The sequence below is a fragment of the Phaethon aethereus genome (genome assembly GCF_964289735.1).
Source record: "Phaethon aethereus genome assembly, chromosome: 25".
Classification (NCBI taxonomy): Eukaryota; Metazoa; Chordata; class Aves; order Phaethontiformes; family Phaethontidae; genus Phaethon; species Phaethon aethereus.
This window is the reverse complement of record NC_138601.1, coordinates 5,029,980-5,055,178: the sequence shown is the minus strand read 5'-3', so window position 1 is coordinate 5,055,178 and position 25,199 is coordinate 5,029,980. Positions and strand designations below refer to the sequence as shown.

At 46.4% G+C, this 25,199-nt stretch overlaps 1 protein-coding gene across 1 annotated transcript in view; it reads right to left on the bottom strand.

Moving 5' to 3' along the window:
* Positions 1–20,799, bottom strand: part of SKAP1 (src kinase associated phosphoprotein 1) — a gene marked incomplete at its 5' end in the record, with an annotated part of 152,982 nt that extends 132,183 nt beyond the window's left edge. The window contains 3 exons of the mRNA XM_082010633.1: positions 3,959–3,984; positions 14,647–14,752; positions 20,766–20,799. Of these exons, the coding sequence (XP_081866759.1) occupies positions 3,959–3,984; positions 14,647–14,752; positions 20,766–20,799 (166 nt within the window). The remainder of the gene's footprint in view (positions 1–3,958; positions 3,985–14,646; positions 14,753–20,765) is intronic.
* Positions 20,800–25,199: the final 4,400 nt, after the last annotated feature.

Below are 25,199 nucleotides of genomic sequence, written 5' to 3'. Positions count from 1 at the left end.
TTACAGTAAAGATGGTGTTTTTGCTGCTTTAATGATTTGCTACTTGTACTTGTCATAACTACACGAACCAAATATGCAATACCAGGGAGCAGTGGTTTAGGGAAATGCACGGTTCCGTCTCCCATCCAGCTCCGCTTCGGTTCAATTCAATAGATTTGAGGCTTTATATAGAAAAGCTACTTCATAAATCTAACACTTGAGGCCTTTGTGTAATGCCAGTTAATGAAAGAAAACTACAAGCATGCCTCGGGTATATACCTACCTCGTGCACTGCTACGACATCCAACCCCGAGAATAACCGGCGACCCATGAAGTCCTCAGCGTCTGAGCCAAAGTAAGCACAGCCAAGAGAGGCAAAACGATACGCACTTCATCTAAATAGTATATGCTGTGAGATAAGAGGGCTGCTAAGACTTTCCACACCGTTACTTACTTAATCCTTTTACGCAACATGAAGGCTCCCAATTTTTAAGTCATGTTTTATCCCGGCGTGTCCCTTACCCACCTCCCCGCCGTACGTTTATATTTATTCCTCAGGGCTTCAGGGAGGCGACGTTTTCTGGGGTTGAGGCGCGGAGCTGGGAGCAGCAGTAGATCTGGACCCAGTTCTTGGACACGCCTGTGGATGCTCTGGTACCTTAAGCACATTTCTCGAGCCTCAGTTTTCCTAAATTTAATAAACGGGAACAACAATCTCGCGCTCTCGCACATTTTGACTACGTATGAATATTTTGAGGAACACTACTATTCAGAAAATACTCCTGCAGCACTTCAGACAAAACCATCTTGGGTGTATTTTTGATGGAAAAGCAAAAATGTTATCATAAGCTCAATGAAAATAAACCTGGGTTTCTTCATCTATTTGGGGTTGTTTTCTTCAAAAAAGTAAAAAGTCATTGCCTACAACTGCATTCGCTGCGCGGTTTTTTAGCGTGAGCGAGTACACAGCAGTTAAGAGTTCTCCGTGCAATGCCTTGCTAAGGGGACACCCACCCAGCAGGAAGGCCCAGGTACCCCACAGCAGGATTTGGAGGGACAATTCTTCATCAGCCCCGGGGATGATGGCTCAACGGGCAGAGCCACGTTCTCTCCAGCTCTGAAGGCCTATGTCCAAGCAAAGTGTTAGAGCGATTTATGCTCCTGAGTATCTCAAAATACTGGAGAAACATCAAGGATTTAATCTAATTCACTTCTATCAATGGCCATACTGTCTTCTTACACTTGTCCATCTCTGCCTGTCTTTTGGGTGTGGGAACGGGGAAGCTGAAAGACACCAGTGACAGTAACATTACTTAGTGTGAAGTCCCATTCCGGCAAAGCCAGACTTCCAGCCCTGACCCTCAGCTTTTATTTAGCCACATGTGCACCTTTTTCTTCTTTAATCCTGTCTTTTGCATTGTTCCCTCACCCTCCAGTCTCTTCCCAAATACTCATCTCTCTCCTCATTAGTGCTGGGCTCCCTTGGAGTACCCCGGAACGGCCTGTCGCCGCTTCCGCAGACCATTTCTTCTAAACCAAAGCTGTGGCAGAACATTTCCGTTGCACTGAATTGTGACGAGAGATGGAAACAGCAGAAAGGAGCTTGGGGGAGGGCTACAGCTGACCCAGGTCCTCTCCAGATTTTCTCTGCCAACTTTCCTTAGCGCTCTTTCCACAAAGGGGAGCTTGCTGCAAGACAGCAAGGGCATGCACGTATAAAATATATTAAGTGTATAAAATACTTTACATAGGCAGTCAGCCCTCCTCCAAAAGGAAATATGAGACACCCTGGGGCTCTGTTCAAAGACCACCTAAGGAACAAGGCAAAAATAATTTGCAGCTACATGCTACAGTCAACAACATTGCTTGGTGCGTATGAATTGGGTACAGCAACTCATCCTGCGTCTTACGCTCCGTTCAGTTACATCTTTCTGAAACTGCACTGGTCTACCCAACTCATCCTCAAGACAAGACCTAGACTCCTGGTTCATATACATGAACAGGTTGGGATAGCTGGAATCACTGAGGTTTTGGTCTTCAGAAGGATTTCAGCATGGCTCTGAGTTCAAGGAGCTCAACTGTCTTTACCAGATATGGTTACAAGTTGTACTTACCCCCTTTAGAAAAGCTGTTTACTAGATATTACAAAGAAAATCCCAAACCTTCTTAGAAGAAGCCATTAACACATCACCCTGTTATTTAAATGCACCGGCAGTGCGGCTAGGCAGCTAATTTGTACCTGTTTTTCGCAGTCCTCCTACCAATATGTGCAGGCACATGACATTTATTTTTTTCTTCAGAACCAAGCCCCACACTGTAGTTCTCTGGCTCTTGTCCATTCAGCGTGCATCAAGTTCTCGTCACCACCACTCCTTCCCCAAGCAAGGTACCGAGGTGAGGCTCTCAAGGTGGTGTCCGAGCCCATGTTTTCACTCCCAGGTTGTCCTGTTTCCTTAGTACATTTTTTCCGAATAGTATTAAGTTCCCAAGATGACATAGGGACACATTTAGAGATACCTACACACCTGAAGACCCAAACGCTTGCACAGTAATTCCTAGCAGGCATTTAAGCGAGCTAGGCACTTCATTTACTAATCTGGACACAGTGCTACAAACCAATCTTCCTAATATTATTTAGGCTTCTGACTCTATAAAAGAATAAAGAATATTTCAAAAGAACAAAAGCATCCCTCCTCTACCCTTTACATTGTATGAACTTTAAAATTTTTTTTAAAAATCTAATTTTGAGCCCTTTTATGTGTTCTAATCCTCTCTCACTCTTTTTTTTTTAATTTTGAACACAGCTGTCTGTTGTACTTTCTCAAATGATGCCAGATGCTGGGTTCATCAACCAAACGCATGAAAACAATGGTTTGAAAGCAATTAGAAGCACCGAGGCTGCACCGAGGCTCATATTAAAATGTGATAACACTGTTCTAGTGGGAATTGCAACGCTGCTGCATTTCTGACATTTCTGTGCTGCCAGACAGACAGGATGTGCTGGAAGTGGGCCCTGATCAAGGAGGTAACATACTGGAATTTATTCCTGGAGTAAATGAAGGATTAGCTGAGTTGGAACATTCGCAAGGATTTTTATTACAGCCCCGGCTCCCATCTTGTTTGAACACTGGCAGATCCTTCTGTCGGTGCTCACGTATTGCAACCCTTGTTTAAGGAAAAAGGAGGAACCCACCGAACAACACGCCTTGGCTGTGCCCAACGCCCCAAATCAGGAATCGGAGCTGAGCTCTGCCGACCCGACACAGAGTCGAAGGAGCCCCAGGTCAGCTCTGAGCAAATACGTATCCATCAATTGACCCAAATATGCAGAAGTACCCACTGACACGGCCTGTGACCTGCAGGCACCCTGGAAAGTTTAAATCATCACCCACATTATTGCGGAAATGAAGATCAAAGCCACAATCAGAATCTCCCAGCTTGTTAACAGACATAACAAGAGATGGTCACGGTCCTGAAAAATTTGCAGCCTGACCATTTGTCTACACCTGGAGGTTGATTCAATTTCAAGTTCGGGTTAACATGAAGCAATGAGACCAGAGGAAGCTTGCTGAAGGTTACCCGACAGTCTTTGCTCCGATGGCTCATGGGAATATACTGCCCTTTCTGAACTTTAAGCCTTTTCTGGAGACAGAAATTTTGCAGAAAAATATCCTGCGCTTGTCCAAGACGATACGTTTATGTCAGCACCACGCAGTTTTGTATTATTTGCTCTCAAGGGTAAGGAGAAATGGACTTCTGCTGCCCAGAAAGAACACTAATTCCAACTCCTGCCACAGTCCTCCCTGCAGCTTTGCCCCTTCCCACCCTTAAGAACTGCCACATGCAGCTATATATTCAGTTTAAGCTCTTCTCCCTGTTGGCTTTGCATAGAAAGTACCGCACACATCCAACCCTTCCCTGCTTCCCAAGCTCATAGCAACGAGAAATCACCTCTACTTCCCCACTGGCTTGTACTCACCTCGGGGAAGAAATTCCAAGTGGTACCTAAAAGACAAAAAAAAAAAAAAAGACAGACATAAGCATACATTATTTTCTTAATGATTTGTTCCAGCCTGATGAATAAGTGACAGATGGGAGAATTATACCAGAAGTACCGCCAGGAATCCGGTGAATGGTCAACATACACATTTTGCTCAAGAAGCTTTAGGAGAAATTGCAAGTCCTATGGATGCTAGCTGGCCCCCGCGACATCCTCCGCTACCCACGGAGCCTCCTTTGCTAACCAGACCTCCTCCGCTTCAAGAGTTTCAGAGGCTCACAGCTTCCTTCCTTGAAAACAGATCTCTGTCTCCCCAGATGCAGAGGTTTACGTGACCTTTTGCTTTGCAGCCTTAATTCACCTCATCTCACACCTTCCAGCAGCAGCATTGCAGAGGGCCGTGCGCACGCTGCCCGCTTTTGGCCACGCAAAAAAAAATCCTCCGTGATTTCTTCATCTCTTGTACCTTCAGCACATCTTGGGTTGACATCTGCATCATTTTAATAAGGGACTAGCACTGGCAAGTTTTGGAAACAGATGAAGGATTGGGGATAAACCACAAAGTGACCCATTCACAGGCAAGATGTGTAACAAAGGGTTGGTCTATAGGCATTAGTGGCAAGAATCCAGTATGTAAAAATCCAATCAATTTGTTTCCTCATTAAAAGCTTTCATGAAGAAAATGATTTAACACAAACATTCAAGCTACTGACACAGATTAATTAGAAAACAACAACAGAATTCTGATTAAGGGCATAATATTTATTTGACTTGTTTGTTTTCAACAAAAAAAAAAAAATGTGCACAGATAGAAGAAACTTTCCCAGGAGAATGGGCTTGGTGATAAATATCAGCTGTATTATATTGGAAAGAGCCACACCACTGTGCCTTGTAGCGAGAGAGGGCGGCAGATTTCTGGGGGCCTTTGGATGCTCTTGGCAGTGGTCCCCCATTTTCACGACGAGCTCTTTCCCATCCATCCTACGGCAGCTACGTCTTCTCTCTGAAGCCCAGAGAAGTGACACTGTCTGCCCAAGGTCAGGGCATCCGTCAGAGCAGCTCCATCCTCGTCTCCAGTCAGCATTAGCAGCTACTCAACATTTGCTTTGAGAATTCAAACTTTAGTCAACATTCGATTTGAGAAACCTTCCCTCCCTGTGCTCAACCTCCTCTCTGCAAGAGGTACCAGCATTTTTCCCCAACCCCCAAATCCAGCATCCCCGCGAGCTGAAATGCTTTTGTCTCCTGAACAGATGACTGCGAGACAAGGACAGCAAAATCACTTCTTGTTTTGTGAACTTTTGTCTCTTGTGCTTGAGAGACTGTCCTAATCTCCCCTGAACATGTTTTAGTGATAACATTTACTGCACTAGGACCAAAATGATTTTCTGTCACTTCTAATTCCAGTTCAATAAAAGTATAAGAGCTTTGTTTCTAACCTCTGTCATTTTTAATACAGTAAAATGGTTGAAAAAAAAAATGTACAATTGAGTTCCATTTCCTACTGGACCAGCAAGTCCATGTTAGCTTCACTCTGATTAAATTTAAGGGGGGGAGGGAGGAAGGAATACCAAAAAGATGCCTTGCTTTTTTTTGGGGGGGGGGCATAAGGAAACAGTCAAAAATTCTAATCTCATCAGATCAGGATGTGTCTTTAATCTCATGCTTTGATCATTTTCACTCTGGAAAGGCTTAAGCAGAGAATGAAAGTTAGTTTAAAATTTAATCGGGAGTGGGGGGAAGATGGTCTTGTTCTTACGGAAGATGAAAGAATAGTGATCTAATTCCTTCATCTGCCACTGACTGCATGAAAATCTTGAACAAATTACTTATCTTGAGAGCTTAAAAGGCACCCACATACGATGCCACAGTGTTTTCAGTATGTTCACTTATAGGATTTCTTTCTTTCCCCCTGATGCTTTGTACATGTCTAGGAGGATGGGGGTAAGCACGACTTTCAGCATCTATGCTTCCCCCACCCCTTCCTGCAGGTAACTTCAGCCTTAGTTAATCAGCTAATTATATTTTCACAATTTTCAGAGGCGGCCAGAATATTCTTTTTTTGTTCCTGCATTACCCAAGAAACGCAATTATGTGGGCAACACACCCATTTTTGCTGCAACAACCTAGGTAGCAAATAGGGCTATAGTTCAAATAATCTATAGCCCTAAGTCACGCGCATGCTTAGAGAGTCAGAAAAAAGCACGATTCTGTGCAGCAGAGGAGGAACCCAGCAAGCAGAAGCAGGTTAGTCATCTTGGGCCATTCTCCAAAGTACAGAGCTTGAGGCCAATTCTGATTTTTGTTCCCAATTAAGACAGTACTGACAAGCGTGTTACGCCTTTAACGCGCCCGATCTGTGGGTAACAGGCAGTCAGACAATGTTTTGGTCTTTAGCTTTGCAGGAGGTTTACCCTGAAAATTACAGTCCAATAATTTCTCACAGCATGTAATTAAAAAAAAAAATTTTAATTGCTCCATACGCATCCCCTCTTGAGCCAGACAGTGTAAGTTAGAAACCAGAGGCCTTATTTGATATATTTGGTCACGTCTTAACTGTTCCTTTAAGCACATGATTAAAAAAACCTCCCGTCCACCAGCTGCGGGTGGAATCCACCAAGAAGGGAACTAGTTTAGGCAAAGCATAGCAGAGTTTTTAGCCATATAGGAAGGTCCAATCTACATCAGACCTTAAGAAAGTGGAGGAAGACGGGGAAAACTTGTCAAATGATTAACTAGCTTCAGCCAAATGAGCTCACAAAGGAATCGACTGAGAATTTTGATGCAATAGGTAAAGCAAGGAACTAACCCAAAAATATCTGATTTCCATTACAAAGCCAAAGAACGAGTGTTGCGCTGCCAATACTTATCGGATGTCTTTTGTTAAAGTATTTCCCCCACATGGTTCGCAAGGAACCACCCACCTCTCTCACCTCATCGGTGCATATTTTGGGCTAGACAGGAAGAAGCCACAGATTTGTTCTGTTCAAAACACAAGCCATTTCTCATGATCGTATAGCCTTTGAGGTTACGCACTCAAGCGGAGGGGCTGGCTTTTCTGGAAATGTTTATGTTGTTTGCTCCTGAAAAACATGCAAATCCCAGTTCTAATTCATCAGCCTCCTAGTAGCGGTGTCTCCAACTGGACCTAATCAAAATTGCAACTCAACCGTGTAAACAGACCTCAGTGGGCGAATTACCAAGAGTAGAAGAAAATGCTTATTGTCACGCTGGAAAGGGAGACGAGTCAGAGCCAGCAGGTTTGCCAGAAAGCCTCGTTCCCAGCGGGAACCCACTGTCCTTACAGCCCTGAGCCAGAACTAACATTTCTTGGTGGCTAGTCTGTAAGGACCGGAGCCTTCTGCTGCCTCCCACAGAGCCAGGACTTGGTCGTCAGAAGTGAAAGGTTCTTCCAGGACACACCAAGACCTTGATCACGGATCTTATCCTTGCACCGGTTTGTAACAGAAGCAAGATTGGAAGCAACCCCAAGAGCACCAGCCAGGCACCTGAGAGGTTTGAAAGCAAGTTCTCCAGATCCTACCCTTCCTAGACGGACTGTATGACGGATTCACCTTCATCAAAGCAGAGTTTGCTCTTCATAGCTCTTTCACTCAACAGCAGTCACCTGAGGACGGTGATGCTGCCGGGCCTGACTAGGCAGGACTCCATTCCTTGCAGATGCAGGACTATCAGCAAAGAAGTTACTTCAACACCCCTATCACCTCAGCAGCACTGGTTAAACCAGGGAAACCCAGAAACACCCCTTCTTGTTCCAAAAGGAAGGGCAGATTAAGCCCCGGAATATGCAAGGATGAAATCCCCCCCCACGTCAGCATTATTCCTGCCACACCAGGTCTAGATTTGCCCTTTGGTACGAGTGCAGGACTTGTGTTTTCCTGGAGCACTAAGGCAATCTGGTTTTATTCCTACATTTCCAACCTTTACACAAAACTCAAGCAGCACATCTACCCCCGGCCTCAGTCCTCTGTCGCACTGAGGGGCTGGGGGGTGCGTGTCACACAAATCCAGTAAAATACACGATGAAGACACCCGCTCCTCCCATCCACAGCTTGAGTTTGCTGACCAGCATCCACTGCTTGCAGCAAGTCCCAGAGCTGCAGGAGGCAAACCAGACCCATTTGGGGCCAGAAGCAAAAATTGCTGTCTGAAATCTTACGGTCTGTATTATGCAGGGGGTCAAACCTGATGGTTATAATGGTCTCTTTGCAGCTCTAAAGTCTATAAAAGTCTAAACCCCACTTTCCTCTCAGACTCAATTTCAGCAGAAACCATAAAATAAAGTCAGGTTTCAATCAAATTTCCTGTATTTTCCTGTCCAATTAAGAACACTAATATCACCACAGATGTTATTAAATTAGATATTTCAAGACAGTCTAATTTGTTTGGTGCACGGTATTTGTTGGTTTTTAATGTTTGCAAAAAATTTTTTTTAAAAAATCAATGCTGTACAAGATTGCAAGCAGAAAAAAAGATGAAAATGGGACTGGGGAGCTCACCATTAGCAAAGTCGGTTACAAACCACTTCAAATGCATTTCTCGGTTCAATGTTACAGAAGCAGCAGCAGCAGCTATGCAAAGACTCTGGTTACACAATTTCAATCATTTACAGTCCTCAGGTTTCAGATTAACAGTGCATTCACAAGGAAATGGATGGGGAAACAGGGGTAATTTTATCAGCTGGAATGGAAAATGATGCAAATTACTGAAAGGAGTCTAACCCAGAAGGCACCAAACTGCATTACTGGCAGAGCCAGTGGCCACATTCACCCCAGGTATAAAAGCAGGTAGAATGTGATAACAGCTGAATTGAATTTGTGCCCCTGCCATGCCATATAGTAACACAGGAGAATTCCTTCCTCAGCACTCCCCAAAAGGAGGGGAGTTAAAAAAAAGAAAATCCCCCACCGAGATTACAGAATAAATTGGGAACATCCTAACAGAAACTTTACCAGACTTTAAAAAGAAATAATCACCACGCTCAGTATTAAACTTGACTGTTGAAAACTACAGGAATGCCTGCGCTCACACACACCCAGGTGCAGATTTACTGGTGCCAGGTGGTGGGAGGCTTTAGATCTCCATTAACACCAGCTGGTGCAGCGCACACGTTCCTGTCCCCAAGGCAGTGCCCCCCCCGCCCTCAGCAGGGCCACGTCTCCCCTGCACGAAGCTAAAAAACAACTTGAGGAGCTCCTTTGTAAGATAGAAAAAAAAAGCAAATCCAAAAACGGCTAAGCACTTCTGAAGGGCCGGGGACTTGCTCTTATTTTTCGCAGAACAAATCTGTGTTTAATGGCCAAAGTAAGTGTGAGTGAAATCCTGCTCAGCAAGATCATTTCCTTGCTGAGCGAATAAATTTCAGCTCTGAAGAATGTGAAGGAGGAAAGCAGCACTTTGCCTAATTAAGGGCAATGCGGTGGGGCTATAGTCCAGCCCCTGCATTAATGTGCTGAGCTCAATTATCTGCCCATCAGGTCACATTCTTAAATTCCTTTTTATCTTGGTATCACACGTTATTCGGCATAATGAGTTTAATATTGGTAGGAATTATAGGCAGTGCATTTAACACTAATCAAGCAAAATTACCCTGAAATTGCATTTTCTTTCATTTCAATCTTAAAACTTTAAAATAAGGTTGAAAATTGAAGTAATAATTGTAGTTAGTAGGGTTAGAAGTTTATTAAAACAGGCAAAACAGATTGTTTTAGACGGAATTTTGGATAGTTTTTCCATTAGCGATTGTTTTACAATCTTACTGTAATACCTTGCCGCAGAAAGGGTCAAGTTCAACCCGATAATTAGGCAAAGTTCCCCTGGTATCGCGATAGCTAGAGCTTAGCTACACCTGTAAACCAACAGAACCAGTAGCTTACTGGTGTGTGACAGTGTGCGTGAGCCACATGCTACAACAGCGTGCTGAGATTCGTAGCACAACCTCAAGGACGCCCAAACCAGAGGCGGTCCCCGTGTCGCCTGTACCCTTAGGCGCCCGTTTGGGGTCAAACCATCCTGCTTCAGCAGCAAGCGCGGGATTTCTTACCGACAGCAACGCTGTCGGGCCAGACGCGGCAAAGCACCCAGCAGGAGCTAGGTGAGGGCGTTACCCAAGTTTTTTTTCCCCAAAAACGAGTATTTCTGCTGCTCTGACTGAACAGAGCATGGAAACACATCCCAGGCACTGGGAGCAGCTCGGACCCGCTCTGTATGCTGCGTCTCTGCACCGAGGGTGAGCAATTTCTAAGCTAGAGGCTGTATTTATTTTCCGGAACCTCGGCATTACGAGCAAGGCTCGCGGAGGCAGCGCCCAGCCTCTGGTTGAAAACGCAGGACAGCCATGGCGTTTCGCTGCAGAATTAGACGTCTAAAACCTCATCCCAGGCTGATGGCAGAGACCTAAATGACCCAACCAGGCAGGGAGCACGAATCCACTTCTCGGGCTGGGAATCCCAACGTACTGCTGGCCACAGGGCTTGCGTTTGTGACGCTGCACACAGACGCCAGCCTGGCAGCACCGCGACTGTGGAGGTCCGGGAAGGACCTTGGCCTTGGCAGGCTCTCGTTAGCAGGCCAGGACATCCTCTGGAGATGTCTGATACGCAAGATGTTTCGTTGCAGAGCTAAAAGACCACATGCAGACTTTTCCCCAGTGATAGCATGCTAACAGCATTGGGAATATTGACATAAACTTTAAGGACGATCAGACAATGAGGCAGTAAAATGAGGTTTTGGGGCTTGTTATCCAGAGGTGAAGAGTCTGGTCTACGCTGCAGCTCCCACTGTTGGTAGGAATGTCAAAAAATGGCCTTGTGTATTAGTTACGAGTAGCAGGAACTGGGCCTCAGGTTCATGTCAGTGTTGTAGTCACAGCAGAGCAAATTAAAGGTAGAGTTTTGGTGTCTATTTTGGATTTCCTAGTGGGTGTATGTGAGAAACTCAACATTAATTAAGACCCTTTCTCTTCATTTCTGCTTTGATATACAACAGGTCTGCCTTGCCCTCCTTTTAGCACTATTACATTTCGCCTCAGGGAAAAAAAAAAAATACTTAGAATTTGTTTCCATCAATGCAAACTTGCCTTCCTACAGGGAGTTTAAATGACTAGCTGACTCCAAGGAGTTGGAGGAACTATTTATCTCCATATTTTTAAATAAATCCCATTCTCCCCATCTCACCCCCTGCCATTGTAAATGTCGAAACGCTGAGGTGAGGTCATTTAACAGCAAGAAGACGGGGTTTTTTTGTTACTGCTCCTGCCAAAGGACAAGAATGGGCTTGTGTTCCTGCACGGAGTCATGTATCCGATTCATCCCAGGTGTCGGACATCTGCTGCTAGCTCTGCAGCCAGCTTTGTTAGGACACAAGAAACAGCAGCGACGTTCCCAAGGAACAACTTGAATCAAACCCTCAGCACCAGCAGACCTAAAACAGAAGCGACTGACAACCTTCTGGAAGACAAGCAAAACTCTGCCCCAGCACCACATCCTCTGCCTACCCTCCCCCAAACCAAAGCTGCTTTTTGAGCGATTTTTATCCGTTACAAACACTTTGTTTTTCCATTCAGGGCTAGAGCAGAGTCCTCAGCCTACGGTCAGGGCACAGGTAACTGTACATGCTACCGTGCTGCGAGATCCTCATCCCTCACAGAGATAATTCCTGGGGACCAAGCCTCCAGTTGTGTTCTGTGGCTTTTTTTTCCTGGATGCTATGCAAAGCAATCAGAGAAAGCAATTAAAAAAAAAAATTATCAACAAAACCAAAGAGATGGTTAAGAAAAAAAAAATTGCCAGGCCAGGATTTACATATAAGAGATTAGAAAGTGGAATTGGATCCGACTCAGTAGGGAGGGGAAAAAAAGAGAAAGAAAAAGGAGAACTGTTTCAACACAACAGTGCACTTTAAATAACCAAATGAATTCTGAAAGTAAAACAGTACGGGGACTCATAACTCAGCCGTTCGGTGACAGCCTCCCCACAGCCACCGCCTGCAATGCCTCCGACACGGCTCCTCCAGCGAAAACACCCCAGACTGCCTTGGAAAAAATTACAACCTGCAAACACAATCCGCTCCCTACCTACCGCACTTCTTGCGGCGAGACGGGAACAATATATCCTCACAGGTAGCACATGGAGACATAAAGCCCAACCACTTGTTCACATTATAGTCATCAGCGAACCTCCTGGTGGGGGAATGTTATGAGGCCACGGGGAGAGCAGCGATATAAAGACCTGACGGCCAAGTTACAGGAGCAGTTATTGAGACTGGCTCGGGATAATCATACTAGATGAAGCTCTTCCCTTTCAGAGACACATGTGTCTCTCCCCAGCACTTGAGCAGTTTACTTATGTCCATTATGAACCCAAATAATGCAACCCTATACGCCGTGTTGTGTTTCACCCCGCAGAGGCGAAAGGCAGAGCCTCGGGGGAGGCAGGCGCTTCCTGAAGATGACGGCTGACGATTTCCTGAACACCCACCGCAAAAGCCACAGGAAGCTCCCCGAAGAGACAAACCCGCGCCTCATCCCCAAGAGCAAGACCCGCTTAGATCCTCTCAAATAAAAAGATACAGTCATCGTTACAGTAATCTCCCACCGCAAATCATTGCGTTAATGGCTCAGGTCAGAGCAAGGACATCTGTGTACTCTGTTCTTCTCACCCTTTCCAAATGCCACCGAGAAATAAAACACCGGTAGGAAATCAGCAGTGCCTGTAGCCTTTGCTCCAGGGTCTCACTTTCCCCTCCAGAAGTACCTGCGATTTGTTTCAATAAGCAACAGGACGGAGGCCCACATCTGAACCCCAGCATCCGGAAGGAACTTGCATATCACTTCTGCTGATGCAGAGGCTGCTTCATCAAATTTCCTGCTCGTTTGAGATGGTTTTGTTCCAAAAGCTTTATCCTAAATTGTGTTCTTAAGCTGAGAAAGAGCTAAGAGCCAAGGTTGAGTTCTGTGTCACAGAATCGGTGTTTGCCCCAAGACCCTAAAGGCTGCTCCTTCTTGAGCAAGTCACCAAAGACACACACCACCTCTGGGAAGCCAGAAGTCCACAGGATGATGGTCGTAGCAGCATCTTTCCCCTCTCCTCAAGCTCTGTTCCCAACTCTAACGGCACATGAAGACGGACCACCTACTTCAGGAAGCAAGAACAGTCTAGTATTTCAAAGTTTGCCAAGTACCTCACATTCATCAAGTTCCACGCTATTTGTTTTTAATTCACTAAAAAACAGACCTAGAGTTGCCTTACATGAAGATCTAGAGTTGTCATTTTTAAAGTTGGGTGCTCTCAGGACAGTTGAAAAAATCTTGATTTGATGTCTGCATACTTCAGGTTCAGAATTCTGCTTACTTAACTCTTTCCATCCAAGATCAATACCTGCTAGTGAGTGGGAATTTTTCAGAGAAACCACACCAGTCTGTTATAAACATGCAACCAAGCCCTTTCTTCTGCAATATTACACACACTGTTACACAGACACACACAATTCTTCCATTAGATATGCTACTGTCCCATTTTCCAAAGGCTTCCATCTTCTGCGTTCAGCTTGTTTCAATTATTCAGGGCAACCCAGGCTGATAGTTACACAGTCCCGAGTTGCTGAGTAAAACTGATGCTTAATTAGCCAGCAGGAAAGATCGATTAAGATACAGCAGGGCATCTTGCAAAGTTCTTCAGTGGGACTGCAGGGAATAGACTCTGGCTGTGCCCTTCCAAAGGATAAAATTCTCTGCTTCTCAGGGACTCAACAGTAGTTTTATTTAAACTGGATGCTTAGATCAGCCAGCCATCCTGAGTTTTATTGTCAGGTCTTAACTTCAAGTGACACAACTCATATCTTATAACTAGAGCATTAACAGCAAGCTCTGGATCATGTTTCTAGCCAAAAATACAATGCAGCTGAGGATGAAAGTTTTATTTAAGCTTCCAGCAGCCTGTTCTCTGTTTATGTTCCTCAATTTTCCCCTAGCACAATAGAACAACCTTTGTTTGCTTCACTCACACATCCAAATGATGCGGCTCATGTTCTCATGCAGGACTTGAACAGTGCCAAAGACATGAGATTTTGGAATCCAGTTCAGACCTGATTCTTAACTCCAGAAATCCTCTTCATTGCTTTTCACTGTATCAAAGCCCAGGCGATGCACATCTGAGTTCAGGAGACACTCATGAAACAGATACTTTCAGCAGCAAGCCAGCAGCACAAATCTTTGCTCACTTCATTGCGTTACCCACACACCTAAGTATCAAATAATGGATCTTTTTTCCACAAAATCCTCTCTAGCACAAGGGAGAAGGAAGAACAGGACAGGATCAGAGACCCATCTGCAAAGAGCTGTACAGACACAGCCCAAGACATACTTTTTTACCTTGAAACACAAAACAACTTCCAAACACAAATGATGACAGCTTTGCAGACAACCATACAACTTAAATAGTTATATGGTTAAGTATAGTTACATAGTTAAATAGGAGAGCGTACAAACCAGTGTGCGGTGCGCTCTCACGTTATTCCAAGCCCTGAATGTCCATTAACGTTCAAAGCGTGGGCCAATTGTCCAGCTAGTTGAATACAGCATGCAGTACCCCAAGGCATGACACTATTCTGAAGCACTTTCACTAGGAAGTAATGAAGACAACACAAACCTGGCTTTGACTTGCTGGAAGCCAAAGAGAATTGCATCCCTCTGCTCCCTTGCTTTAGCACTCAAGTTTTCATTCTGCAGTCCATCCGCCAGGTAAACTTCAGCATCTGAGAAAGAGAATTACAGGTTAAAACTAACATGTTCTTGGCCAAGAAACCTGGACCTGGCAGTGCACTAGGAAGCCCTCGATGCCCCATACCAAGCAGTCTGATCTAGAGACACAAGTCAACCTGAAGACTTCATTTGGAGAAGTAAGACATTGAACTGATTGCGGAGAGAAGAGGATCTAAGTATCGCATGCGATTACAGAGCTTCTCTCTAGTTGCAACGGTATAAGGCAAATAAGCAACTGCAAAGAAACCACCAAGCAGAAAAAAGGAAGAGGAAGGTGGAACATGGATAAGTCTATCGGACTACAGTGCAACTCCGCCTGCCTTTTTGCCGCCCCAAGCCCTGAAAATCTGCTGCGAACAGCTTTTGGCATTAAGGAAGGACACAGAAGGAGTTATCCCGTTCAGAGGAGGATCCAAAGCACGTTCAAAACACCAGTGCAAGATACCCGTTGACACTTCAAGGAGACCCTAACCTGTGGTTTTCACAAGGATGATCTTTGTAAAGGACGAGCACCGAACAACAGGATGCTTGCACACTAGCCTACACGTACTTGTATCACAACATTGGCTCTCCCGCAAGGCTATTGCTGAAGTACTACGTCCCGTGCTCGCTCAGAGACAGCTAGACAAAAGTAAATATGGTATTCTCTCACCTGGAAACCACATCTATATGCAGAAATTCAACCTGAACTGGAAGATAAAAGGATTAAGTGTCTTCTATTTGTGTAAATAATTATGTTCTCTACAGAAACCTCAAAAAGAAAAAGTCCCATAGGAAACAAAACCGTTCCAATCGCGCTGCTCTGTATAGGAGACCGTCATCCTTGTACTGCTAGTTTCCCCTAGCAGGGAAAAGATTGGCTTCAAAGCTGCGGTGTTGTACCGGCCTCTCCAACCCTTAACTTGCACCCCATACTGTGACACTAATGTCAGTTTAATATCCTGCTCGCAAGACTTTCAGCTCCTTATGCTTCAGCTGCCAGTACAGCAGCCAGCACTGTTTAGCACACCCCAGGAATCCGCGCAGCTCCTTAAAAGCAGCTCCTCCACCTGCAAGCACATTTCAAGATCAAAATGCCACAAGAGAAATTAATACCTTTTTCTGCTAAAATCATGAGCCCTCGTTTCTTTTTGTTGCCTGCTCGTGACACACTCAAAAAAGGCTTACAGCTTGAGAATATATATAAAATAAAGGAGCTCTTTCAAGCAAGGAACATGAGGAAGAACATGGAGGAGAACAAGGCTGATGCTTCGGCATCCCCCAGGAGCGGGGCCCTCTTCCCACCTCCTCTTCAGAGCGACAGATGGGCAGGACCAGGGCGACCCAAGCCTGCCCACAGCAGCCCGGGAAGGAGCGGTGAAACCAGAGCACAACGCTTGTCTCCCTGAGTCCAGCTCTCCTTCCTCGATGCACGCAGCTGAAAGCACAAGTTTCCACGGGAGAACTCGCCCATAAGGCACATTTCAGCCAAAAGCAGAGTCCTCCGGGGCCTCACTAGCTCCTTCCCCCGTCTCCCTGCCTGTCCCACCAGGAGGGCCCCTGACCCACAAGAGCCAGGTCTGGGCCAGCTGTGCCTCACGCCTGCAGCCACCGCTTCATGGCCGCGGCCGAGCTCCGAGCCCGCACGCGGCTCCGAGGCAGCGAAGCATCCCGGCACAACCCGCTGGCGCGGGGATGCGGAGGTGCCACGGCCCAGCGGACGGGCAGGAATGCCGATTCGCAGCGTCGCTCCCAAGCCCGCACCCAGCGGCGGTTCTGGGAGCTCCAGGAGCGCAGAGGTGTCAGGCCAAAATGCCTATTAATATCAAGTCCACTGCTAGTAATTTAGCCCTAGATGGCCTGTCGGGGATAACACAAAGGCTTTGCCAGAGCAGCTGAGTGAAGCTTTTTAAAGCCCAGGCCAACCCTGTAATCCTTAGGCTAAGTTTCTTTTTCAGTCCATCTCTACTCAGTTTTAACCGTACATCTAAGGTACGGTACCAGCTTATGACAAGCCAACAATGCTGAGGCTTACACCACTTACAAATTACACAGAAAGTACCCAAGTACATATATCTAAGCACAAAGGATGTATTGTGCTCCGAGGAGCTTGCTGCTTAAGAACAGATGAGGCTAAGGGGACAATTTATTATATACAAACGGGCATTAAAAACAGCACAGTAGAAACAGGTCAGCAAGAGAAACTACGTACAGGCTGTGCTTCCACAGTGAAAGAGAACAAGCACGAAAAACAAACTGCTCCCAGAACTTGTGCAAATATCAGCTGCATCCCTCTGTCATTTTTAAGCGCAGATTAGCTCCGTGAGTATGCGATTAGCTCTAATACGGTATTTACTTACCGGGATGTCAGCACAGATCAGCTGCTGGATAAGTTATAGTAGAACCAGGGTCACTTCTGCAAACCAGGCAGAGCCCTTTTCAGAGCCAGCCACTATGTTTATAGCACCAGGAAATGAAAAAGAAAGCCTAACCATAAACTCTCAAAGTGGATCAGGAAGAGCAATATGTAAGCAGCTCTAGAGTAAATCACCCTAATGTTAGTTTTACTGCTTGTCGGTAACATTATATTCTTGATGTTTATAGATTGCTCTCTGCGATCCACTCTGAAAGTTTACAGGACTCTCCTTTTCATTTCCTGCAGCTAAAAAGGTAAGAGTGGGGGAAAAAAAAATAGTTGAGATTTCATCAAGTGTTTCAGGGGAGTTTCTAGAGGCAATTGCAGTTATCCACTTTAATCCTGCAGGAGATGCACAACATCATAAGAATTATGTCACAACCACTGAAGCCCAGGTAGTAAATAACCTTTTAATGGCAGCACTAAATTCTAGGAGTTAATCAGCACTCAATGAGCAGAGCTGAGAGGTATTAAGATGCCATGTGTACTCTCTCCATGCACATACACACATTCACTTTTTTTTTTTTTGCTCTTTTCTACTCCTCTGCCATCAGAAGGCTGCCAAGAGAAATCCTACACTCCATGCACAGAGGAGCTAGTCCCACAGAATCACAATTATTTGATGCTTCACACAATCCCTCCTGCAGTTTATCACCCCAGCTGGCTGGGAAAAATTAGTTGTAAAAAAGTTTAGGACACCTATCAACACAGAGAATGCAGATACCTTGAGCTTCTGTGAGACTGCATTAATATTTTGAAGATGCATCCTGAGACAGCCAGGGATTTGGAAGGTTAGTTGTATCTTCCCCTCTCCTGCTTGTCAAAATAAAAGCCGTGAACTATCGCACACTGCGTTTCTTGACTTTTCCGCAAGCTCAAGAAAGAATGATTTAATGGTGAAACAACATTTTTCAGAGGACCCCTCCTTGCTTTTGTGTGGCTGAGTCAGAGAAAACCTTGAGACCCGAAGAAATCTTCATCCATCCTCCTGCAACGGACTGAGTGGGACATTCTCCCCTCTGCAACGGGGGAACTGAGAAGAGCTCCCAGGTCTCAACCCCAGAGTCCCTGATATTTAAATTCCAGAACTACTCATGATGCTATGTCAATGGTGACCGTGGCTCATTAGCCCTCACAAAACACCGCATTTTGCTGTTTATTTCTAAAAGAGCAGTGAGGCTGCCGGCCGTGCAACCAGCAGCCACCAGCTTTGTCAGGCTGCGCGGGTGCAGTCTCCCAGCACAGCACCTGCCCCGTCCCTCCTGTTGTCCAAAACCCAGCCAGGCTTTCCAGACCTACCACCCGAAACGAAGAGGATTGAGCAAGGCGGATGACGGGAAGATAATCAGACTGTCAGACTGCCTTTGCCTCTACAAACAAAACCAGAAGCCCTGGGTTTGTCAGAGATATATCACATTTTTTAGAACCACTGTTTCAGCCTTCAGAGGAGATTTGTGCTAAACAAACATGAAATACCCTTCAGCAAAAGTAGTTTTTAAAGGAACCTGACTGAGCTAAAAGTGAAACCCTGTGCAATTAACTGACAACACAGCATTAATGAGAACTTAGATTGCTTATTTGCAAGGCGCAACTGGAATTAATATAACTGCTGCAACCACATGTACTCACACACAGAAAATAACAAACATTCGCAAGCGTTGCAGGATTGCAGCTTAGAGAATAGCCATATTGTGTTGGCTTTCAACCGCTGCGACCTCAGAGATGTCTTTGGTGACAGCAACACGGCCGTTCCCAGCAAGCCATCAACTACCTGCTTTTGTGTATCCCGCAAACAATCCCGCACTACGGGCCAAACCTTACTAGTACATCAGCACGTGTTTCCTCCTCCAGGTGTAATTTTTATTTTAAACACAAGAACTCTTACGGCGGTGCAGTTTGCAAACGCTGCGGTAGCTGAAGCTCCTTCGTTCCCAGCCTGCATAGGTAGAAACCTTCTCAGCCGCTGGAAGACCTCAAGACCGTATAGATTGTTAAGACACAGCAAGTTTGATACAGAGGTATGTGACATGCAATTAATCTCCATTCATAGCCTGCTATACCTGTCAGCAAACAAAGGCTGTGCTTTAGAAGGAGATCTGAAGCCTTCAATTAAAAACAGTCAGCTAACAAGAAAATAATCTAAGTTAAAGGAAGGTGGCAGGTGCAGAAATGAGTTGTTTACAAAAATGTCAGCACTGAGCAATAAAGTGCTGCACATCAAAACCGTGAAAGGTGAACTTCACCGAAGCCCCCATGATTAAAAAACAGAGGAGAAAATTTACACCTACATCTGGGGGAAGACACAAAGCATTTGGAAGAGAGCTTTGACAGGCTCGGAGGCTGCGCACGCGCTCGTGGACCCACAGACCCCGGGACTGGAAGTTACCCCGCGGCTCGGAGGGGCAGGGGCGAGGGCTGCGTGCCGCCGCGAGCCGCCGCAGTCGGAAACGGAAGGTCACAAAGCCTTGTGGCAACGGGGCCAGCCCCGAGATGCTAACGGCTCCTTCCCCCCCACCCACCCACGCCTGCGACGCGGGCTAACGCCGTCGTACCAGCCCGCAACGCTGCTGCTGAAGTTTTATTTACGGGGGGGTTACAGCGTAGTCACCTCTGCACAGCGCTTCCCTCCCCGAGCCTTTGCCTGCCGCACCACGGGGTCAGCGGCGGTTGCGAAGGTCTGTGCAGAAGGTGTTTGTGAAGCACGTTCTGCTGGAAGAGCGTAGCGTGGTTTCTGCTTGGCTGACCCACCACTTCAACGAGGGGAGGTGTGACAGTTCGCGTTTGTGAAGAAACCCAGGAAAAACCACTTCAGGAGCTTCCCACCTGCCATCTTACACACGCACAGAAGTAAACGCTGTCAGCTCTCCGCACAGCTCGTTCACGCAGATGCCACAACCTCATTCAAATGAGGTCACACTCAAATTATCAAGCAGAAGCGGGGCCCGAAGCCAGCACTACTCTCAGCTGTACCCCATTTCTCAGTGGGGTTGAAGCTTTCCTGAGGATGCCCCACCACCACCACCGAGCAAGCTTGCTCGCTGCACCTCCAGCACGGCACGCAACGCTTGCACAACCTTTACAGCCACAACAAACGCCCGCCGAGGGAGCTCGCTGCTGCACACGAGCTTCTTTTACCCTTTGTACCCGCTCCCATGCTGCGCCCAAGTGAGGCTCACCCGTGGAGCCGCTCGGTACCTTAATGAAAGCACTCAGCAGGGACACCTTCTGACCACGCCAGAAGACACCCCTCCATCTTACATACTCTCTCTTCCCCTTACAGCGGGTCTGGAGCCACCGGGGGGCTTCCCCAACCCTAACACAGGCATGGACCCACCTACCAGCTCCTCAGCAACAGGAGGGCAGCCCCAAAAACACCAAGACAGGCAGCCACATCCCCTCCATTCTCACTGGGGTTAGAGACAGGGAAGGCATGCATAACCTGAGGACCCCAAAACCATCAACCTTAGATAAGAAGTAGTTCCCACAGTCCTTCCACTCCTTTCTCTGGCCCAGCACAGCAAGGTGCAGAAAGCTTCTCAGCTTCTTCCCCCATAACCACAGCAAATTTCCCCCACAAAGCAGAAGGGAAGCAAGGCAGAATTCATGGTTACCTTCCAGGAGCCTCTGAATCTCCTCTGGGATCATCATACCTGCCACCTCCTTTCTACAAGGCTCAAATCTGCTGCTACTGCTCCTGTCCCTCAGGGGCAGGGACAAAGGATGCAGGGAGGGTGGGGACACCCCAAAAAAGGGTAGGAGGAACTGCCCGGCTCCACTCAGGTGCCGCCGCCACCACCACCTCCTCCTCCTCTTACAGCCCCAGCCAGCTCAACCTCCCTCCTTGCAGGCAGCCAGGATGCCTCACTGCCCTGGACCCCAAGCACCTCCGTGCTCCTGAGAGCCAGAACCCCAGCCAAGGAGCTGCAAAGGAGCCTGACCCCCACCCACCCCAGCAACTGCTCTGCCCTGGCACCTTAACCAGCGGCACTTGGGCGTTCATCTCCCTCGTTATGGCACAACTCAGCACAGCTGCCAGCAGAGCAGAGCCCTGAGCACTGCGAGACCCTGTGGCCACTGATTTAACCTCCTGTGCCCGTGCCCGGCACAACAGGAGTAGGGGATTGGAGCTGTGCCAGGCAAAGGCAGGCTCCCTCCTCTAATGCGCAGGGGGAAGAGAAGGGTACTTGGCTGTTCTGCAATAAAACTTCCCCTCTTCCTGCATCCTGCATGGGAAGGGGGCTAGATTGTAATAGCCATTCATATTTCTATGCCTTGCCTGGAGAAATAACAGGGTTGCGCACTTTCACTTGCTTTATGACAGGCAATAAATGCAAACTGCACTCTACAAAACAAAAATGGCATTGCATTAGATTAACCCACAGCCCTGCATCTGCTCCTCTCCTATATAAATGAATTAGCACAAGCTGACTATGAGGATACCACTATTATTTTTCATTCTTGCATTCACAAATTTTAGGCTCAATATTTGACAAATCCAAAGACAATCTTCTTTATCTGAAGCTCACCAATGATTCCAAAGATCCAAAGATTTCCCATAGGTTGTGTACAGAATCCAGTTCTTACTTTGCAATATCCTGCTATCAAACAAATATTTATTATCATAGCACATAGAAAAGGTTATTTTGAACATGCTTGCCACTTTTACTTTTCTGGTATTTTGTGCCTGGCATGTGAACTGTAATTATATTTTCCCAACATAGCAAATGTTGGAGATGGCAAAAAAAGGATGCAATCCAGCTCTGTCGGCCACAAATACAAAACCACATAGCTTCACGAAGGTTAGTGCTTGCTGCTTTCAGCAGGGGCACAACACAGCTCCTGACAGTGGAGAGCCAGGTTTGTGTGCTAAGGTGTATCGTAATGCGATGAGGAAGGACCACTCAAGTCTCCAAAGAGGCCTCCTAAAACTGCTTCTCTTGCTGCTTTGCTATCCTCCTGCTCTGGGCACGCCAGCCTGCCACAGTAATTATCACAAGCTGGCAAAGCAAAATCTGTGAGGGAAAAGAAAAAAAGAAGCGTGTATTGGGCTCCCAGCCTGCAAAGGCTGAGAAACACAAACACTGCACTACAGACCCACTGGCTTCAGCGGGACAATGCCATGTCGTGAGGCTGAGCATATTTCCAAATAATTGCAGAACCAGATTCTTACAGCTCACCTGGATGGAATAAAGGTTTAGCTATTTGGCGACAGGCCTTGGATAAAAAACCCTGTGTTTCAGGCTTATCTCACATATGTGATGTAAGAGCTATACTGGCAAAGGCTCAGATACGGGAATAATGGAAATATATGAGAGAGGTGCCCCGCCATATGTAACAGCTGCTAATACGCTTTGTGACCCACTTCCCAAGACTTGTGAGTGAAACAAGGGAAAAGACTCTGTTATGCTTTTAGCTGGCCGGTACACACCAGAAAAAGAATAGGTATAAGATGAAGCATCGTGCTTTGTGGTTTTTGGTTTTGGGTTTGTGCCTGCAACTCTAGTCCATTGTCTCCATTGTGGAGTGAAAGGGGGAAAAAAACCAAAGCAGCTGAAAAGTTTTTTGGGGACTTTTTAGTTGACATATGCAGTTTCGTGCATGGGGACAACACCTCAGTAACTCACATATAAATAACACTTGTCAAGAAGGGATGGTTTTAGAGGAGAAGTGAAGATACCATGACCATGAACAGGTTTAGTGTGTGCAGCTGATTCACCAGAGAAGTGACGTGACACTGTTCTCTCTGTAGAGTCTCTCCGCGTAGTAATGCTGAAGTGGCAGCTGCCAGTTGGCGTCCAGTCGCAAAGAAGAGAAGACAGTGTGGTTTCTCTCCTGCTTAGGGAGGCTCACTTGCTTCCCAGATCTGGGAAAAGCAGCACATCACCACTTCTGATGCGTCACTTGGCTGTGTTCTGCACGCACATGTAATGTCAGAACAACCTGGAGACAGACTTCACATCTGACATTGCCAATCCAGACCTTCCAGGTTTCCTACTCTGAACAAGTCCACTCAGTTCCTGTCCTTCCCCCTTTACCTTGTGCTCCGCTGTGTGGGCTCGCCCACTATTGACCACACCGCTGCAACATGTTCTTGATTTTAGGACAACATGCCCAAGAAATTGCTCTTCAGTGGATGCAGAGGTCTTAAAGCACAGGAAATGTTGCTGCAGTTCAGAGGGAGACTGCCTTGCTAGAAAGCATATACAGTGCAGTAGTCTTCCTCATTACATCTGCTAGTCAGGTAGGGTTTCATGAGTCAGGATTTAGAAAATTGAGAGTCTCCTATGGGAGCAAAACGTGAATCTCTGTTAGCTGCCTGAGGCTCCTGACACATTTGAGTGGTTCTGATTGTATGCAAGAAATGGCAGCGCGTGTAGGTGGATGTGTACAGTAGATGGATCCGTATATGTGTTCTCACCTAGAGGTGTTTAGGGATAAATATTTAAACAGTTGTGTGTAGAAATCCTAGTCAGTTCATTACAGACTACAAATAAAAAGCAGCTGCTTTCTGAGACTGACTAACTTTAAAAATGAGTTTATAAAGGAAAGAACTAGGTCCCTTAGATGGAAGAAACTGCCTTCAGATATGCCAGAAAGATCAATAAAACCTGATCAATGCAAATCTCAGAGGAAGAAATGTTCATGCAACTGCAAAGTAAAGGGTCATCTCGCACGTTCTCTGCATTTCTGTAGCTCACATAATAGTCTGAAAGCATGGTGTTGTAAAGAGTGAACTAGAAGGTACCTAGTCAGTAAGTCTTACCCAAGAGTTAAACTGATTTATCATAATTAGGGTCTGGAAGAAATTCTTCCTCGTGTCAAACTAGCAGTGACTTGTTTTGCAGGTGTTTTGTGTGGTTTTGCCTTCCTTTGCTGCCTTGGGTGTGATCACTGCTTAAGCGTATATGGGGTTTTCATCCAACAAATTTCCTGCTGTTGGAGTGTTTACAGCATCAGTAAAGCTCTAGACCTTTTCTGCTCAACTTCTGAGATGTATTGCAGTTGATATTTTTGGTTGCTACAGATCTTAACGTTATCATAAAGCACTGAAAATAGCATCATGTGTGGAGGCTGGCACAGCTGCACCTTGGTTGCTCTTGGACCACACATCCATCCCATGGTCCCAGCAGCCAGAGACAGGACCCAGCACCTGGAGTGTTCCCCTCAGGCCCTACAGGAAGATTTTGTCAAGACCAGGTTGACCATGCAGCAGCTGTTGTTATTATTAAATTCATTTTACTGAGGAATACTGAGGCATAGAGCCTCAGCTGCCATGGAAGCATAGGTGCTATTACCCGAGCACCGAGCCAAACCTTCCGCTCAACCTCACGCAGCTGCAGCTAGAGCCAGGAGGACTGATTCCCAGGCAAACAACCTTTTTTTTCTTGCCTTTTTCCTTGCCACTTTCATTTTTGAATGTGTGAATATGTTACCAATTTAGTTTAGTGGTCAGCTGGGGAGGAGATGGGGGAGTCCGGCAGTGACTGGTGACTTCCGCTGCATCATTGTTATGTAGCATCAAGCTTTATGGGCTCTAGATGTAAAGCTGCCTCCCTACATGATAAAAGCCCCACCTTAATCATTTTAGGTCCCAAGTTCAGCAGACAGGCTCTCTCCTAATGATATTCTGTTAAATGGACAAATTCCTTTGAAGGCTTGTCTTGCTTTGAAATCCAATTTCACAGGAAGCCAGATGCGATCGGGTGTAGCTATGGAAACAAAGCAGGGCAGCCTGAGAGGAGCTGAGCGGTGCAAGGTAAAACGTGAGAGTCAGAGTCCTTTCCTGCGCTGTCGGAAATATCAAAGGATGCGGAGAGGTTGGCAGGGTCCCTGTTACGGACTGTTCTGTGTGGCTGGGTACCAGCGCCTGTCAGCGGAGGTAAGCAGCCGGCTGTCCTGTCACACGGCCTGAACTGGGGCTGAATGCACAAAACTGGGGGGTGCGGACTCGCCAGTTCCCATCTGCCCCCTCCCTGCTCCTCCAGCACATCAGGGTCTCAGCCGTCCCCTCGCTGCCATTCGGAAAGGTTAACAACAAAAGGATA